General features: G+C 32.1%; 1 protein-coding gene across 1 annotated transcript in view; it reads left to right on the forward strand.

The window, feature by feature from the left end:
- Window positions 1–291: 291 nt before the first annotated feature.
- Window positions 292–20,685, forward strand: part of Smp_125450 (protein tyrosine kinase) — a gene marked incomplete at its 5' end in the record, with an annotated part of 46,485 nt that continues 26,091 nt past the window's right edge. Inside the window, 6 exons of the mRNA XM_018796283.1 lie at window positions 292–462; window positions 1,615–2,059; window positions 3,292–3,376; window positions 8,633–8,741; window positions 10,652–10,813; window positions 13,158–13,340. Coding sequence (XP_018650511.1) covers window positions 292–462; window positions 1,615–2,059; window positions 3,292–3,376; window positions 8,633–8,741; window positions 10,652–10,813; window positions 13,158–13,340 — 1,155 coding nt within the window. The remainder of the gene's footprint in view (window positions 463–1,614; window positions 2,060–3,291; window positions 3,377–8,632; window positions 8,742–10,651; window positions 10,814–13,157; window positions 13,341–20,685) is intronic.

A 20,685-nucleotide genomic window follows, 5' to 3' on the forward strand; every position in this document is an offset into this window, starting at 1 on the left:
AAAACATTTTTTTCTTAGCTGAAAAATTGAGTCAATTGAAGCTAGACCACCAGGGAAAACCTGGAAGCACTGGACGACCGTTTCGTCCTATTATGGGACTCTTTTTTTATAAGGTACTTCTTTCAATATCGTTCCATTGATTAATTGATAGTCGACTGTATTCGTTTCTTCTTTTCTTTTCTTTGATTTTGTTTAAATGAATCAGCTTGTATTGTAATCGCTCAACTTTCATTCTATTCTACCTTATTAAAATATATTTATCAATGGGATCAGAATATATTAAAAACAATCATGTTTATAGCATATGATATGAGTTTATTCTCATATGATATACTTAAAGTATGGAAATATAATGCACAGAATATAGATGGTGATTATTCAACACTTATAAATTATGCATTTGTTTTAACATCACATCCATATGGTTCAAAATTACATTTAACCGATGAATATTTAAATCAGGTATGAAAGAAATAACAATGTTGTTTATTATGTTAAAAGTAAATTGTCGTTTAAGAGTTGAATCTATGAGTAAATTTGAGCTAAACCACTTCAGCTGGATGTACTTGCATCTCAGAGTTGATGTTGATTTGGGGACTTGAACCCAGTACCGTTTGCTTCAAATAGGATGACACGCGCGTCCACTGCTAACTACTATCCATGTCTGCATGTCATTCATTTGTTTAGAAATTCTTATTATTTATTCTAATTTTAAGTTTTGTGTCAAAAAAAACATTGCCTAGAAAAGGAATGAAAGTTTTGCGAGTAAACCATTAAACTCACAGAACGTTGCTTTAACAAAAGGAATATAGTGAGTTTGCAGCTTACTATTTACTATGACAAATGCAGTTTATGATAGGATACACATAGTCAATAGACTAAAAATACTGACAAAGAATGAAACTGAACAAATTTTATTTATTTATTTAAACACATAAACATTGGTACAAGGGGGCACCAAATAGATATGCGCCACATAAATCACTTGACATGTGTGAGGGCTGTACTGCTACCCAGGTGCCCAGACCGAATCAGGTGGTCTTCTTAAGGGGCCACACCCGGAGCCTCCGATCTAATGGTCTGATCCACAAGGCAGTGGAGCATCGTGAGGAGATGTAGTCCCATCGTAGCCGATGACCAACGATTGATTCGTACGTCATTTGTTCCCTCAGGATACTGGAGCCCATGTGCACCATTGTTTTGGAATCAGGGTTTTCCAACTCCCCTAGGTGGATTTTCCGTGTCCACCAACCCAGTTAAAGCTCCGGGCATTCACTTTTTGTTCTCTCAATTTCGTAAACAAAAGCCGTGGCGTGAGAAGGCAGTGAGTAGGACTTCCCTGGTAGAGGCTATATACGCGTGACCATGTGAGAGCATTTCGAGAGGGAGTGTGGACCCTCATCACTCTCAACCCTACCAAGGCATTTGGGGGCAATTAAACAAACGTCAATAATTCATAAACCAACCAGATGATGTTTGGTTTATGACTAATTACTAATGACGAGTATAATTTTACAAGTTTTTATTCCATTTGAACTATTATTCCTCATTTCAATCACAATGGCTTCATTCTTTAAAGCTTTCCTTGTTTGTTTTTTCATGTACCATAAACAGAAAGATTATTTAGCAATGAAATTAACTTTGGGCATGACAATATGTAATTTTAAACATCATATACAACAGATGGAACAGGCACAACAATTATCACAACTACCAAAAGATAACGGTTTCTATGGATCATTAAACAATGCAACATTGAAAATTCCAATAAAGTCAGATTTGAGTTTAGCTATACAATTTCATGAACATCCAGAACAAAGTCAAGCTGCATTAGATTTTTATTTAATTAATGCATACACATGTAATGTCGATATTTCAAATTCATCAATGAATACTACTAATACTACAATTAACAATATTACTGATGATACTGTATGTTTAGAGATATTTTCATCAATGATTTGGCCAGATTACAATGTTAGTAGTATGGTATTAGGAAGTGATTGGCAGTTAAGTGCTACATTACAACAAACTACGACTACTACAGAATGTATTCCAAGTAAGTTTAGATGTTGAAATGAAACCTTTCTCAGTATGTATTCTGTTAATTAGTTCCATTTGATAAATACATATATTCCTAATTGTAGTTTTCCCGAATTATCTAATCTAATATTTAGAATGGTTAATTTCTTGCTATTTCGTATTTATTAAAAACTAATAATTAGCTGTTAAATAGGAATAATATATTTGTAAAATCTAAGGGAATGAATTTTGAAGTAAATCCAACGTTTCACCTGGCAACCCGGTCCAAGCTTATTTCTTTCATCAAATCGGCGCCCAAATACTGTGAAACTATTCGATCTAATTCAGTAGCTGGTAGATAAAATTTCAGTTTTTAATTTGTTGAAGTTATTAGCATCGAAACCGTAGTAAAGGCATTTATTACATAAAATGACCGTTTCCACGTATATTGATTGAAATCAGACATGTTAATTTATGGATGATCTGTCAATTGTTTAAAAGCTAGGCACCCGCAATGAAACTTGAAGTTTATGGGTTCGATCCTAAATAGGTTTCTGAATTTACACTATTGAGCAACTCAGTATTAGTTCAAAACGTCTGTCCAGTACTACCGATTTATTAAAAGTCGTCTAACTAGGATCATTCCTTAATTTAAACTATAAAATAATGGAACATTAGACCATGTCACTTTTAAATGCCATAATCAGACTGGTTTCCTACTGTAATTTTCCAATTTGATTTCCTTCAGTCTCATTTATAATGATTAACTTAATGATACATTTGATGTATAGTACCTATCTAATTTCAATTAATTCAAATTGTAGTATTGTAGTGAACGAGAATACAAGTGGGAACAACCAAATGTATTTGAATACAAAATTCCAAAACATCTTAGTGAAATCTGATAACCATACAGTAGATATTTCATTTGCAAGATGTCAATCAATCGTCTCAGACTTCATCGTCCTTTCGTTTCCACACCAATTATTCTCAGTTCTTGTTCTCTTTCCTTCAATCTGCTTAATCTTCTGCCTCCAGGCATTCCACGTTCAATCGATGATATATACTACTTATATCTGTCGACATCAGTAACACACACCACAGTACAACTCTAACCAATTTCTAGTATTTTTTGTCAACATATTAAGGCTTTAAACTAATAAGGTATCAGCAGTTATATTAAAGGAAATTAAATTTAATATAAGAATAATCTAATTCATTCAATATGTTGTCTTCATTGACTTTTAAAATATTTATTTATTTCTTCAGATAATGGAATAGTTATGGCCCTTATATTCATGTCAGTATTAACAGCTACAATAGCACTTTCATTAATTGCCTTCTTATTAGCAAGGTTAGTTTTGAAATCATTTATTCATGTCATAAGAAAACTAATTTAGGTTATATTTTCAATATTTCATCTGCTTTATTATTCACATATAAGGATAAACGCGAATAACTGACACTTTACCGTTGTTATTTCTCGAACATATCCTCGTGACAGATGAATGATCAAACTACCTCATTGTGTATGACTCCACCAGCTACGCAAATGAATTTTCTTTGTCCTTTTCCTGATGCATCTAGTGAGGCTGCTTTCCCAAACGCACATCGTCCAGCTTCTGGCCGTATGTTGGGGATAGCGGATTTCCTCTCGCTGAATACTATTCCAACTAACAGGTTATATTTTCAATATTTCGTCTGCTTTATTATTCATATATAAGGATATAATTCGTAGAGTACTAATTGAACTTCACCCTGAGATAAACTTTGGCCACATTTCTATTCTACACTATGCTACCACTATTCTAGATTACAAACAAGTTCATGAACTTTATAATTTGAAAAGATCTCATCTATTTGACATGTTCTGACTATGAAAATAATCTCATCTTGGATCCTACTGCTAAATAGTATTCAACTACAATTAAATCTTTAAATAATTAAACATCTTTAAACGAATAGTTCAAGTTTGTTCAGTGGTAAATGTTACGTCTGGCCGATTGTGAACGCTATATTTGCTCCCCTAAGCAAGTTCCGTACCCCCGAGCTAGAACTACTCCGCGACTTGAAGACCAGAGAAAAGGCACAAAGTGTGTGGGAAGCACTTTACTACAGGGTTCCTTTATGTACAGAAAATACAGGGATTTTATAGTAATTTAAGAGTCCTTGAGTTTTACCGAAAGTTCTAGAATACTGCTAAACATAGTAGCAGTATATTAATCAGCCAATCAGGATCTCCACATGTGACTTTTTCACTCTTGTTATTTTAGTAACATAACTTCACATAACTTCTAATTAATCGCTGATTGGTTGAAAATGCTCCTTGATGACCCATGAGCTTGTCATGTCGCCTGCGAGAAAATTGCAGGGTCATCCCAACAGTAAATAGAAAAATGAGTGTGAAAACCAAGAAATTCTATTTAGGCACTGAAAGAGACATTTTGAAGTCTTTTTTTATTGAGTAGGCATGTAATCAGTTAATAAAGATACAAGTAGCTAAAAACTACGCAAAACTGTTATTGAACAAACGTAATATACGACAGATCAATCAGTCAGTCAGCTACAATGGAGGACCAGGCACATAGACGCATCGGTTCAAGTTGCCACACCTCATTAGCACATATATACAGCATATAGTATTAGTGCTCCAGAATATCTAAGAAAGTTTCAAAATATTTTGGAAATAAAACTAGATATTCAATCACTTGATTTCAACTTTGTCTATATAGAAATTGTTATTCAGAAATCAAAGCTTGAAAAGGAAATAAGACAGCTGATGATGGAATTTATGCTTATAATCTCAAAAAAATTTCCTTGTAAATAGCATGAGTTATATATCAAGTCAGCTAATCCAGTGGTTGAAATAAGTTTTGCTCTCTGAAGTTGTCAATGATTCTGAGTTTGACTTACGTCATGGTAATGGATACTCGTCGTAGAAAACTTTAGAACTTGACCATATTAGCGCTCATTGATAGCTCATCTTTAATATCGAGTGTAATAAGAAGATGAAGATTATTATGATAGGAAGTGAGTAAATTCGAAGAAAAAGTCCGACTTTAGCCATGATCTTTCACTTGAAAATAATAATTGAATGCTTTAACAGGAAGATTTGTCATAGAAAAGCATATCAATTATGTTGAAAGGCTACTGACTGTATTTACTCGAGTACTACTGGTAGTGTCTAAATGGATAAACAGCTGACGTGTGGACATCTTGCTGCAAGTAGTGTCGACATGCCTATTCTTACTAAATTTACCATAAATATGCTTCCATAATTAAATTCATCTTTATTTGATTCTTCTGAGCCTGGCTTGTCAAATAAAACACCTTAATTGACCTACAGTACGGAAATGGAATGGTTCTTTTTGATCATGGTGTTACATGGCTCAAATGACAGTGAAAGAATGCTTGGAATTCATTTATCCCCATCTAGTTGAAGCAGTTAATTGTAGAGTTGTCTAATTCGACCAAACGAAATGAAATAGATATGCATGTAAACTGATTCATTTGTCCGAAAAGCCACATCAACCCTGTTTGGTTGGTATTTGAATAGGTATGAATAACAATGAAATCTGCCTTTTCTAAATCGCATCTACGTGGTATAGTTGAGTAGTCCTGCTGGTTGTAGAACAAAAAATTTAAAATTTCACTATATGTTCTACATAACTTTACGATTTCCCAATATACAAATTTTACAGATGCCTTTAGGCACTGGTCACTTAGTGAATCGTCAAGGAAGTAAAAGGAGAATCAGTTGTAAATTATTGGGCCAGAAAAGTAGTGAGCTGATCATTAGTGCTATGAATCATCATCTAGGGAAGTGGTCATAACAACTGCTACATACGTCCAGACATTACATGTTTCGACTTGTAATACTGGGTGGTATACGGACTGGATGGAATAATTCCAAGATTGTCCAGACCAAGAAATTCAATTGGTCACTGGAAGAATAGAGAGCTTCATAATCCAGACTGACGCAGTATTCAAATCTCTAGCTCCAAAATCGTTGTATGATCCCTTAACTTCAATTGCGTTTATTCTTTCTGGAATCGTCTATTGACCGCTACTACTGTTATTATCAATACTACCACTATAATTCAAATTCCATTTCTCTTATCATCAATACTGTTACTTAAGTATCCTTCGTTTTCATCTTAATAATTTCTTCTCCTTACCCTGACTTAAACTATATAAGGCCGTATCGACAAACACTTAGTCAGTTACTAAACTGTTTGCGAAAAACTAGCAACAAATGATCATTATCATCGTATATCTTGATTAGGGAATACAAGTCACTTGTCAATCCCTCATTAGTATGATGGTAATAATAAATTTGTAGACTATAATATTCATTAAAAGTACTATTAATCGTATCATTAATGCATGTATGGCCTAATAATTCCATTATGATTATCAACAGGAAACCTTTTTTATAAACCCTAAAAGTATATATTGAATAAACAATTTTCAATATACAACAATCATTGAAAATCTACAATCAGATCGAATAGTTTTTTTTTTTGGTATCATTATTATTATCCTAAACTGATTTTTACTTTTTGGTATAGTTACACCCTATAAGCATTTATTCTTCCCAAAGATTATTCCAAACAAGCACAATCACAAAACAAACAAACAAACAAATAAGCCTGAAATTCATATGATCATTGGAAATATATGTCATTCTCTTTTCATTTGCCCTCCCCCTCTTTTTATTAATAATAATATATAATACTTAATTATGTTTTGATCACTTTTTTTTTCAATTTTTGCTCTCCATTTATTGTTCTATTTGATTTCCTTTTTTTTGGCAAATCCCAAATAGCTACTACTATTGCACATTAGATAAATTTAAAAGTGTTCATGATCTTTTATTTTATGGGAATTGATCTTTTTTAAAAAAATTTTTTTTATGACAAAGTGCATGCTTTTGTTTTCAAGTTTATCAGTAGTTTACCCATCTTCCTCTCTCTCCACTGTTCGCTCGCTCGCTCGCTCGCTTTCTCTAATACACATTTGTTGGTTTTCCATTCATTAGATACATTTTATTATATTATCTTTATAGGACGGATCAGTTTTGAAAAATTTTAATAAAGCTATCCGTATTAAACAAATAGACTGAGAGGATTTACAGATGGAAAGGTCATTGATAAGTGAATTTCAAAAAGAAGGCTTAAATAAGTACATATTGTATTACAGAATAATTTATCAGCTAACGGAGATACTAGCTCTAGTGAGAGGCTGTGACCACTGGAACTCAAGTGTGTTGAGTGTAAGACAGTTACACATGGAAGACAATGGAAGATGGTCGCTCAATAGCGTGGATTGGTTGAAGTTAGACTGTTGGATAGAGATTCAATGGTCTAGAGGTTAAACATTCGCGTGAGAGACATAAGGTTATGGGTCCAAATCACGCGTGCAGGATCGTGCATGCCCAATACAGAGGAATACGATACCAGGATCAGACGGCCATCCAGTGCTCCCAGGTTTTAAATGGTGGCCAAACATTGATCGATTGCTAAGTAACAATCACTATAATGCTTTCTAGTGCTTAGTGTTGATCGACAGAATTCGATACGTACTTAAGACTATATAACTAAATATCCTAGTTCAGTCGGTTTCTGAAAGGTTCAGTAGCAGCAACTATGACTGTTATACCGGATGACATAAAGTAAAATCTTACTGAAGAAATAAGTTCAATTCAAATTTCTGTTACGTTTTCCTTTCGAAACCAAGTTCCCAAGAAAACAAGGTTTCAGACTTCTTGACTTTTGTCTTCAATAAATACACAATGTTAACTTTTATAACAATTAACAAATTAGTTTGTCACTCTACTTGGTTTCGGATGTTATGACTCAGAAATGAAATTGAATTCACTAATCTATAAATGTCACATTCCAACTTGGAAAGTATACTTTACATACTATTGTAGTGAACAAGAACACGGGTGGGGACAATCGAATGTACTAAGGCACAAATTACAGACTATCTCATTAAATTCTGATAACCATACAGTCAACAGTTAATTTGCAAAATAACAATCAATTGTCTCAATCTTAACTGCTCCTTCTGCAAATATCAATCCGTCTTCTCTGATTTCATTGTTTATGCATATTCCTACAAATTGCGCTTCATTCCTGTTCTTTCCTTATCGATCTTCTGCCAAAATACATTCTATGTCTGACCATCACCATATACTACTTATGTGGATATAAGTAGATCACACAACACTATGTTTAACTTAAAATTAGTTGCTGCATTTCATTCAATAATTCTCATTTTATTTTCACATATTCTTCAAGATACCGTGGACAAGTGAAAGTTATGAAGATAATCATAATAATTATTGCTATTTTTAGGCACCCATTATCTAACTTTCGTTGAAAAGGAAGGTATAATGTTTTCTTTATTCATTAACTGGATGCTACAAATTTAGGTTACCAATTTGAGTAAATAATCACAGAAGTTGTGTTCTCTTTTAAAATATAAATCTATATTTAGCTACATTAGGATAAATCGACACCATAAGTAAATGTTACTAATTAATACACAACTATTTCAATCAAATAAAAAAAAACCTATACTAATTGTACTTCATAATTTCCAGATGTTACCGACGACGAAAAATGTATCGTGAAGGACCTAATAAATTAATTCTTTATCCAGATGATGTTGTATTCATGAAAACTCATAAAACAGTTAAACATACCACACCAGTAAGTTATATGATTTATGTTTCAAAATATCATTCAATGATTGTATTTTAAATGTGAGAAGCATTAGTTTTCAATATTTTGTAGTTATATGGGAACATATAAGGCATCGGTCATATGTCAAGCATAAATGTATATTCTCGAATGGTTCAATATTTTGTTATTGTTATTTACTGGATTTGTATAGATAAATTTAATTTGAATTTCTTTACGATCAATTGAATATTCGTGTAAGTAGTATGTACAGATCTTTCCATGTAATAATCGTCACTTCATGATGAAGTTTATTCGTTATGTAACATTATAATCAATTGAATATGTTCTATCTGGAACGCTTAGTAGTTTAGGTTGCCAATTTAGATTGACTGAAGTATTGATTAAGTTGTCGATAATAAAATGAAAGTTGGAGATGATAAGAACCACCTTATTTTGAAATATTGACATATATTCCCCTGTAAAATACTGGATACACATTTATATCTCAATAACTTTGCATTAAACAACAATCAAATTGTGGTGAACGAGAATACAGGTGGGGACAGCCTAATGTACATCAATTATCTTAGACTTCTCTGTTCCTTCGTTTCCATACCAGTCACTCTCTGCTCTCATCCTCTTCTCTTCAATTTTCTCAATCTTCTGCCTCAACACATTCCACCTTCGATTGATGATACTTACTACTCATGGCTGTCTACATGAGTAACACACATCGAATATTATTGAAAGATTTAGGAACTTGGAGTAAACATCAATATCACGTGTAAGCACTAGGCTTGAATTATTCAAATTACAAAACTTGTTTCAACCATAACCAGTCCATTACGACATTTGGTCGTCAGTTGTTAATAAGATCATTAATTCAAAGCATTTATTTTGCTGATATTTTTATATCATACAATTGGCTCCATCGTAAGAATTAGTTCTAGGTTGGTAATCATGTACTCATCAACGCTACTAGACTAATAGGCCTACTCCAATAATGTGAACTTGTCATGATATAACTACCTAATCTATAAGATCTTACGTTGAAGTTACGTCATTGTTTATAATGAATCGTTCTATCGTGATAGTCAGTAATGTTGCGTTCAAGAAGCACTATAGAATATGTTCATAGTGGTCATAGAGTTATATATTTCATATAAAAAGCAAAAGGCTACATAGAGTCTACACACCTTCATGACCAGGCCATACTGTCCCAATTAAGTGTTGACACGTTGAATTTTCCTGATATCCAAGTGTTCAACAACCAGTGTAAGTCTCCCCAAATATTATGTATTCATCGTCAGCTATCCTGTGGTTAGGAATTAATGTCACTACACAAAGGTACGAAAACTTATCATTTTCTTCTAATAATCATGTTAGATATAAACCCATGTACCACAGATATTAATTTGAATTAGTGTACATTTTCATGTGAAGTAAGCGGTTGAAAACTATTCATATTTCTAGTCGAAAGAGATAGATTTCTTGATTGATAAATGACTGCATTGTATAAATTTATAAAAGGTGGAAACATATAACATAGAAATTATTATCATAAGGGGTAGTGTGTGTCGCTCAATTTCGTGGATCGTTGAAGTTAGGCATTAACACCGTTGGATGCCCGCTCAGTGGATTAGTGGTTAAGCGCTCGCGCGCAAAACTGATAGCTCCTGGGTTCAAATCTCGCAAGGCGGGATCGTGAATGAGCACCGTTGAGAAGTGCCATAATAGCACGAAACGGCCGTCCAGTGCTTCCAGGTTTTCCATGGTTGTCTAGCTTCAATTGATTCATGATCTCAACCATAAATAAAGTTCCATTGTACGTGTAAACTATCAAAATGTACATAACTTTAACTCATTTACAATGTGTATTGATGATAATTAATTGTTTATACTTTACTGATTATCTCATTTAAAAAAAACAATCACAGAGTAATGTTGATCTACGTTTTCCAACAATGACTAGTGAAACGAAACTTAATGGATCAACAACTAGTCATATAAATCAAGGCAAAATAGATAATCAAGCCAAATCATTAGTGTCAGTTATGAGTGGTGATGGAATTGAAGATACAAATGTTGCACGTTATAATGTAAGTACTTAAATATTCACATGTTTTCGATATAATTTGAAATTCGATAGATTACTATGGATCATTTATTGAGTTCATAATCCTTATGGGATTCGATGCTCGTTTAGCCATAACTTTAATTGATTTCATTTGCTGATGTTAAGAATATCGAATTCCGAATCAGTGGTCTATCTGTAACTTATTTAACGTAAAATGTCGAGGTCACTGGGTCTTAGGCACATAGTAATAGTGACATTTTGCTAAGATGACACATCTATCCATAGCTTACTGATTTCCAACTGAACCCCGACTGGAGTCAATTAACGAGTAAAAGTGGCAACTAACAATCGTATCATCATCTTTTTGTAAAATCTGTAAAAACATTTATTTCATCAACAAAATAGGCATCAGTTAATAGTGATACAATGCTCAGTAGTTATACTATACTATTGACTATGAATCAATGTAAAAAGAAATAAACATTTATGGGACAGTGAAGTCCATTAGATTGTTACATGTTATCTACTAGAGAATGTAGTCTATACTTTAAATATATTTATTTATAACTATTTTAATAGTATGTGATTCCTCGCCTATCTATTGATACTTGTCTACAAAGAGAACTAGTCTCTACTATTTAACCATCAAGAAACTGATTATTTATAAAAATTATAAACTACTGTTTTAACCTATCATTATGTCTTGAGGGTCATTTGTACAACACTTGAATGACACACCAAATGATTTTGAACATACATAGTAAATTGAACAAGAAGGTAATTACATTCATTTCAATTAGAGTTAACTTTGACAAATTAATATTATATTTCTTCATAATTGAAAACGTATGAATGACTGTTTCATCATGGGAAGGAATTCCTCTACAATTCCTAAAAATCCACCATATTTACAATAATCATACACACACTCGTGACTAGGTTTAAAGTACAACTCCTATAATTCTAGTGAGAATTCGTGACCATATGAGTTTTAATTGTGTCGGGGGTAAGACAGTTATCCACCACAGGAAATGGATGGATGTTGTGGAGTATCAGGTATTAATTGAAGTTGGACATTAACACCGCTGTACGTCAGCTAAGTGGTCTCGAAGTTAGGTATTCGCGTTCGTGATTGAAGATCCTAGGTTCAATTATCGAGTGCGAGTTAGTGAATATCCACTATTAGGAACTTGCAAACTAAGACGAAATAACCATCTAGAGCTTTAAGGCTCTCGATGATGGTCTAGTTAAAAACAGTTCGTGAGTCCAACCATGAAAAGTACAAGTCTCTCTATGTTTATGTCAACCGAATAAACTCGATCCATCAAAGTTTCAAAAGCATCTGTATTATATCGAAAACTGGAACAATAAAATATGGGTCACTGACTATTATCTCTCTGCTATGCTTTAGAAGGGTTTTTGTTTGTGGATATTATAGTAATTTTAATAGTTGAGATTATGAGTCAATTGAAGCTTTAGAAGTCGATTTTATGACTAGAAACATAACAATCTATTTTATGATTGACTACTCATATGTTAAATGTTAAATAACTCATAGCCATGATAACATGTTTGAACATTTTGTTCCTATAAAAAGTTGCATTTTCCTCATATACATACAGCAATGAAAATTTGTAGTGTTAGATTCTATGTTAAGCCGACATAGCTTATTCTAGCTTCTGGACAGGTCAATTTATTCATTCTTCTTGAGTCACATCTTGACCTTGTTAATTTTTCGCTTATCAACCTTGGCTGTTTTAATATGAGCATATGTGTGCCTTTTTTATCCTATTCATCACATGTCTGTAATTTACTTTTGTTCGACCAAAAATATCGATTCACGATCGGTTAAATTAAGTTGGCTCACTCTCCTTCTTCTCTGAGCGTTATTTTGTTTTGCTTTGCTTTCCGATCAACGATTGTATAAAATATACATATTCAAAATCCATTCTCGTATTGAACTTATTTAATTCCGTTATTTACCAACTCGAGTTAAGTCGACAATTATATATGAAGATTGGCAATATATATATATATATATATATATATATATGCATTTCGATAACAATGGGAAACGATCAACCTAGATTCAGATCTTGGGCCACTAAAAAAATAATAAATTAGACATTGGTTCAATCCAATACAATTGAGATTCAATGTTTTAGCGTATGTGGAATCATCCGTTTAACCACTGGGGTCACTATAGTGTTTCATCAATTAACTCGGTAACCTAAATAAGATCAATCGTAAATTAAACTTTAATATACATAATATGTTACGCTAATCAACTTTTTAATGAATCTTATCATGGTTTTGTTTTGTTTTCTTCCCCCCCTTTTTTTTCTTTCCTATCAACTATATTCTAGAATAGTTTAATTTATATAAAACGTTTAGAATTGAATAATGCTGCATTAAAAAGTAAATTTTTAGATCATGTACGTTTATTAAGAGAGATACGTAATGAAAATGTCAATCCATTAATTGGTTGTTATGTTGATATTAGTGCATTATGTCTAGTATTTGATCATTGTACAAGAGGAAGCCTAAAAGTAAGTAAAATGTGTTTCTTTTTTTTATCTGGTTTGATTTTTTTTCTGTTTTTTCTTTTTCTTCGGAATAAAACTTATGTCACAAATGGTCTATCAGTTAAGTGCTCTGGCGAGAGACTGGTAGGTTATGGGTTCAAATCTCTCGAGGCGAGGTCGTGGATGTGCACTGGTGAGGAGTCCCACAATAGGACGAAACGGCCGTCCAGTGTCCAGGTTTTCCATACTGGTCTAGCTTCAATTGACTCGATTTCAACTATGAAAAATAGATATTTCTTTTCAATTAGTTTTTCATCATGGCTCTACATTAATATATACATGATTTACAATAATGAAATAACACTCCTCAAGTAGATACGTTACGTAATAATTATACAATGACATATAGATTATAAACTAACATTAATTATTTGGAAGAAAGAGGATTAATACTAATCAAAGTAATTATTCGAAAATCAAGCTGTTTCTACGTTGCATAATATATAAAAGAGAAGAAAGAACTAACAAAATATTTTGATGAATGGTCAGTAATATAGTAGTTATGTAAGAATCAAGAGACGAATGTAGAGAATAAGTAAAATACAAAAATGGAAGGAATAAAATAATTGTTTACCAAAGTTCAGCTACAAACTCCGCCATACCGATGGCCAAGGTAGCGAGAGTGGTTGTACAAACTTTTTTTTGGATACAAAGGTTAGGTTTGTGAATATGGATTGCAATGGCTTCAGCTATGGGCAACAGACGAGCTCGTAAACCATGCGGCAAATTTGATGGAATATGGTAGATAACTTTAAAAGTTTTATTCAGTTCAACTTGATGACCTGTGTCCACCAAGTGAGCGAGAATAGAACTCTTAATCACCTTTACCTGTCCTTTGCTCAACCACGACGGATGGTGTTCTGTTATTCGATGACGAACTTGCCGAATTGTATGTCATTATATAATTATTACGTAACGTATCTAATAGAAGAGTGTTATTCCATTATTGTAAATCATATATATATATATATATATATATATATTTTTTTTTTTTTTTCAAGGAAATGTAATCGAATATAAATAGGTACATGGTTCTTTGGTTCATTGTACACTGAATAGGTCATCCAATCAACGTTAAAAATTGTCTAAACTAGGTATATGTATTAGTGTGTAAGAGATTTGTGATGTAAAATGATAAGTGTTAAGATAGCATATTGTATATATGTAGAGAGCAGAGATTTCATTCACAATATATATTGTCTCCTGTCAGTGAATTTTTAAGAAAACATACAATTTTTAAATTCACTTAGTATTACTTGTTTGAATTTTCCCATTGATGTTTAGGACTGCAATTGATCAGTCACTCTCTTATTGGCATATGTGCATACTGTGCGTATTGCCTCGATATTGCCTTAATTCACAAGCATTGTAAGTAAAGATTGATAGTGGCTAGCAGTGGGATCCAGGACGCGCGTTTCGTCCTATTTGGGACTCGTCAGCTAGATGTACCTGCATTCAGATTTGATGTTCACTCTGGGAGTCGAACCCAGTACAATCTTTAATATATGATATGAATCATATATGTCATCGCATGTATAAAATGAAGATAAATAAACAAAATAGAAGAGTGAAATTCGAAGAGAAAGAATGTAATTTGAAACTGAATATTTGTGTTATTTTAATGTTCCAATTAATTGTTTAACGAAATCCGATAAGACAACTGATTAGAATCATTGAATGTTATTGTTGTCACTTAGATAATACGAGATAGATTAAACGGAAAGGAGTTCAGGCTATTACTTATTAATTATTAGCTTCCATGGCACAGCTAATTGTATTCCATCTCTCCTATTAATACTGTTTGGATTAGCTCATATGTATAAGGCTTCGGCTGCTTGTCTCTCCTAGTAAGAATTGAAGGCTTTTTGAAAGGTTTTTTGTGCCATCGAAATCAATTGTATTATTTAAATTATTTAAATTTACCCGAGAATTTTACAGTTTACTCAAACAGTATTCAATGTTAAACTAGATCAGTATATGTATTAGAGAGTTTCATCAGCCTAATTACTTTACAAAGTTTCTATTATATTAAAAGATTTTCAATATCCATTTCATTCAATGTATGCTTTCATAATGATGATGATGAAATGATGATACATGTAATCTATCCCTTTTATCTATCGTAACCGATTCACTACGGATAAATATTGAGTTTGATGTTAATTGGGAAACAAGCCTATGATAATCTTTGTTCTCGTATTTTGTTTCATACAATTCATACAACCTATAAATAACTTTTTTTTACAATTTAACGTATATTATATTGCATCTTTTGGTTTTCACTGCAGTTTAAGGTAGCAAAATACAAAAATTCTCAGTTTCTTCATTCATTAATCCTTAGCTTAAAATTAAATTGATTAGATTTTTCAGTAAACTCAACGTAAAACAAAACTAATGTCATCAATCAAATCCTAAGTATCAGCCTGTCAGGCTTGGATATCAGTTGATAACTCCGCTGACCGATATTACCATTCTTATTATTAGGTATTAAATAATATAACGTTATCAAGAAAACACTCCCCATAGTTCCATTCCACGTCAGTTACTGATAATGTGTTTGATAACAACTATGAGAGTAGCAAATTCAAGCTTACGAGAGTGTCAGCTTAATTAAGATCAAATAAAAAATGACTACCCCCCAATATACGATGTCAAGTACGTGCTTTTTCGAAAATTATTCGAATATCTTTGTAAGACACTCCATTCATTTGATTCAAATCGATTGCTATGCAACCCACTTTTAATATCTGAAATTATGTAACTCTCCTATTTTTTCAGTAGACTACTTTATCTGTTAATAAACCACATTACGACTGTACAGTTTGAATAAATGATATCGTCGAGAAGAAACTTTTCTTTACTGAATTGTCATGAACCTTTATTATAATGCTTAAGGTGAACCAACTTAAGTATATGAAGCAAATTCATCCTGGAATTTGGAAAAAGGAGAGATGAAAGCCTTTCTTCCTTCCTTATATATATTTATCAATATTCAGTCATATTCATATAAAATTTATCTATCACTATATGTCATACTCTTTGAATTTGTCTCAAGATTCTTTTTTTTATACATGCAATAAAGAATATTTCAAAAAAGAGGTATATATAGAATAAAGACAGAAACACACCTGAAACTGTATTCTCTTCTTTTTTTGTTGAATACTTTGAAATGCTGAACTTTACAGTTAAGGTTACATCTAATTGTTTATTCAGTTTGATAAACACGCAAAAGTTATATATATATATATATATATATATATATATATATATATATAACATTCGATAGTAATATACATTTATGCAAATAATCTAGCATAGGAAGGTACTGTATACATCCTATTGGGATAATTCACCACGCCTTGTATCTATAACAACGTTTACAATGATGATGAGACTTGTTTACTATAAATATAGTTCTCATCAATACATATTTTCCAGGTTTATTTTTTTTGTGTTTTAAATTTTGAATATCGTAATTATTCGAATATAGAATTGGCAACATTTTGTTTCCAAGAAGATATTGAACGTTTCATCTCTTGCTTTGACTGAGTAATTTCATCAATGAAATAAACTTTTTTTTCAAAGAAATCTGCATATGATTACCATTCAATCATGTAATGAAAATAGTAGTTGGACATTTCTTCCCTTCAATTACATTTAAAACACAGGCGTTTTTTTTTGTTTCTATGAAAGTTTAGTTTCTTTCGTGATTTATAGAATACTACATAGGAAAGAACCTTTTGTTGTGAATATTTCAACCAGAAAGTAAAATATAAGAAACTAGTTTTACATTTGATGAATTGTGTGTTGTTTTCTTTAAATAAGTGAAATTATTCAAAAAAGAACATTGTTGTTTTTCATCTGTGTTCTTCCCCTTTACATGTCTTTAGCAGCATTCATTCGTTTAAATTGAAATATTTAGTTTAAAAATACAAAAAAACTTCTTATTAGTTGAATCTTTTTTTACCTCTTTAGTATACTTGGTTTAGACAAAGTTTTGTATATAATCTGTGATGATGGTGGCTAACGATGGAATCCAGGACGGGCGTTCGAGTCCCTGCATGAACATCAACTCTGGGATTCAGGTACATCCAGCTGATGAGTCCTAAATAAGACGAAGAAAAGCGTTTTTGATTCCACTGCTAACCATCATTTATCTTTGCTTATAATGCTTACGACTAAAGGTAATATCGAGGCATTCCACATAGGATGCATATATGCTCATAAGAGACTGATCAATTGCAGTCCTAAACATCAGTGGGAAGATTCAGGCAACCAATACAAAAATGAATTAAAGTTTCGTGCATTTCAGGAAAACGCAAACACAAATACACCACCAATTTAAGTGTAAATTTTACAGCCCAAATTAAAATAGTGACATTTGAAACGAACTAATCATTAATAATACAGGTGATAAATTGATGATTGTAAGTAAAATTAAACAATCCATTCAGACAACTTTGCGTTATTTTCGCAAATAGTCAGAATTATCATATATCACTTGCTGGTATTATTAACCGGATTATGGCTGGTTTTTCATCAATCTTAAGTATTCATTATAGAATAATTCAAGCTTTTACTGATAATTATTTAAACAACAAATCAATGAGCGATTGGATTCATTAGCTCAGTGGATAACCCATCGGTATTCAAAATAAATAACACTGGGTTTTAATTAAATTGTGACAACTAACCTAGTGGAGTGTTGAGGCATACAGCTGACAATGTGGTGTGTGTACTACTAATGTCGACAGATATCAGAAGTATGTGTCATCAATCGAAAGTCAAATGCCTGAAAGTAGCAGGCTACAATTTTGTTTACAAATAAATACGATTGTCCCCACTTATGTTCTCATTCAATATGACAATACCAGGAAAGAAAAGAAGACATTCACCTTCCGGTTACCATTGATATCTATAATTCATTTGATCAAATTTATCTAATTCCGTTATTATTCAAACAAAGTAAAAATGACAATATTTATTGATTAAGATGAATTCATAGTGTTCTGTTAAGATTTCTTCACAGTTAAACTCAACTTATTGAGATTAATTAATTTAAGGTATTAACATAAATGTAAATTATGAAATGGATTATTCATTAAAGAACTACTGTAAACAAACTCATTTTATTATCAATTAAATCATTATAAGCAAAGATGGAAAGTGGCTAGCAGTGGAATCCAGGACGCGCGTTTCGTCCTACTTGGGACTCATCAGCTGGATGTATCTGCATCTCAGAGTTGATGTTCACTCTGGGACTCGAACCCAGTACCTTTTGCTTCAAGCACCATCGCGTTATCCACTCAGCTACTCAGTCGTGATAGCCACTTGCTTGTGCAATGGGGTGAAGTTTATATTCACTTAGTATTGTTTGCTTGAATCTTCCCATTGATGTTTAGGACTGCAACTGGCAACTGGCTATCATGAATCAGTAACTGAGTGGATAATGCGATGGCGTTTGAAGCGAAAGCTACTGTGTTCGAGTCCCAGAGTGAACATCTACTCAGATGCAAATACATCCAGCTGACGATTCCCAAATACGACAAAAGGCGCGTCTTGGATTGCACTGCTAGACACCATCCATCTTTGCTTATAACTCTTGTGAATTAAGGCTATATCGAGGCACATATGCTAATAAGAGACTGATCAGCTGCAGTCCTAAACATCAATGGGAAGATTCGAACAAACAATACTAAGTGAAATTATATCATTAGTTTAAACTAGTAAATGTTAACTCTGATGAGAAGTTATGAAATAGAATGTCCTTTTTTTGTTTTAATATATGTATATTTGTAGTTTCGGTTGTTATATCAAGCCCCTTATTTAACAGCGTTACCCAAATGGTAACAATTTATCTATTTCTTTGTATTATTATGATCACTATCATGTCTGTGTAAACGTGTCTGCTTGAATCCTATTAATTACATTTGCTTAGCCAATGCCTTGCCTCGCTTTGATTTGACTATAAATATTGAGTAACCCTTAATTGAAGTAAATTAGATAACATGCCTTCTCTAATTCGTTTCGCTTCCCTCTGTCTCTGATTGTTTGTGCTGATCAACGATTAAACAAAATATACGTATTAAATACTTCATTCTTGTATTTGACTTGTGTAATTCCGTTATTCTTTCACGCAAGTTAAGTCGACAATTATATGCCAGGATTAGCAGCATGTATATAAGTCGAGAACAATAATCATACGATCAAATTGGAGTCAGATATGCAGGAACACAAAATATTTATACATCAATATTTTGAAACATAACGTATAATATCAAAATTATTTGTTAATGTAGTATTAAAGAAAATTCCTCTATAGTAAAATAAGTTGATAATAGTCCTGTCAAATCAAAAGCTCAGACCAGAAAATGAATGAATAAAGGAACTTCACAGATGCAACATAATCAACGATAACAATACAATCTCACAAATCAGTAAAGTTTCTTGTCCTTGAATGAATGTTATATAAATTTACTTAAATATGTATAAGGAAAAATGAACTTATCACAACAATTTCTGTTTTTGATATCGACTTTTTTTACTGTAACCAGACATAAAGTAGTGAATAATGTCAGTTTCAACATTCAGTCTAACATCTGGATGATCACATAACAAACCGTGAATAAATGGATTTCAATGAATAAAACCCTGATATGAACGGCAATTTTTATCATCTCGTAAACTTTAGGTATATGAATGTTATCGAAATGTTAGTAAATTATATATAATATATATATATATATATATATATATATATATCGCGATTCATAGGGAGAAACTGATGGATCACTAACTAATGATTGTTACTCATTAGTAATAAAGTGTGGTATATATTAATGAGATCGTTTCCTAGTTTTTGATGAATATTATCCATGTATTGAAAAAAAAAAAATCAAAATCCTGTTAATCAAAGCAGCGGTAATAATATGGTCAATGAAAACAAAAGTGGGGATAATCAAATATATTTGGATACAAAATTACAGAAATCTAAGCACCATATCGTAAATACTTCACTTGCAAAAAATATCAGTCAATTGTCTCAGACTTGATTGTTCCTTCATCTTCACACCAATCACTCTCTATTCTGGTTCTCTTTTCTGTAGTCTTCTTAACATTCTACCTCCAGGAATTTCACTATTGATTGATGATACATACTACTTATACCTCCTAAGATCAGTAGCACACACCACAATAACTTGATTTTTTTATAAATTCACCTAAAGTATGCATATAAACATAATATATATATATAATGTTTGTATGTATATAATTTATAAGGCGTCTAACTTTAAGTAATGTAGTTATC

Source organism: Schistosoma mansoni, chromosome 2 (genome assembly GCF_000237925.1).
Source record: "Schistosoma mansoni strain Puerto Rico chromosome 2, complete genome".
Classification (NCBI taxonomy): Eukaryota; Metazoa; Platyhelminthes; class Trematoda; order Strigeidida; family Schistosomatidae; genus Schistosoma; species Schistosoma mansoni.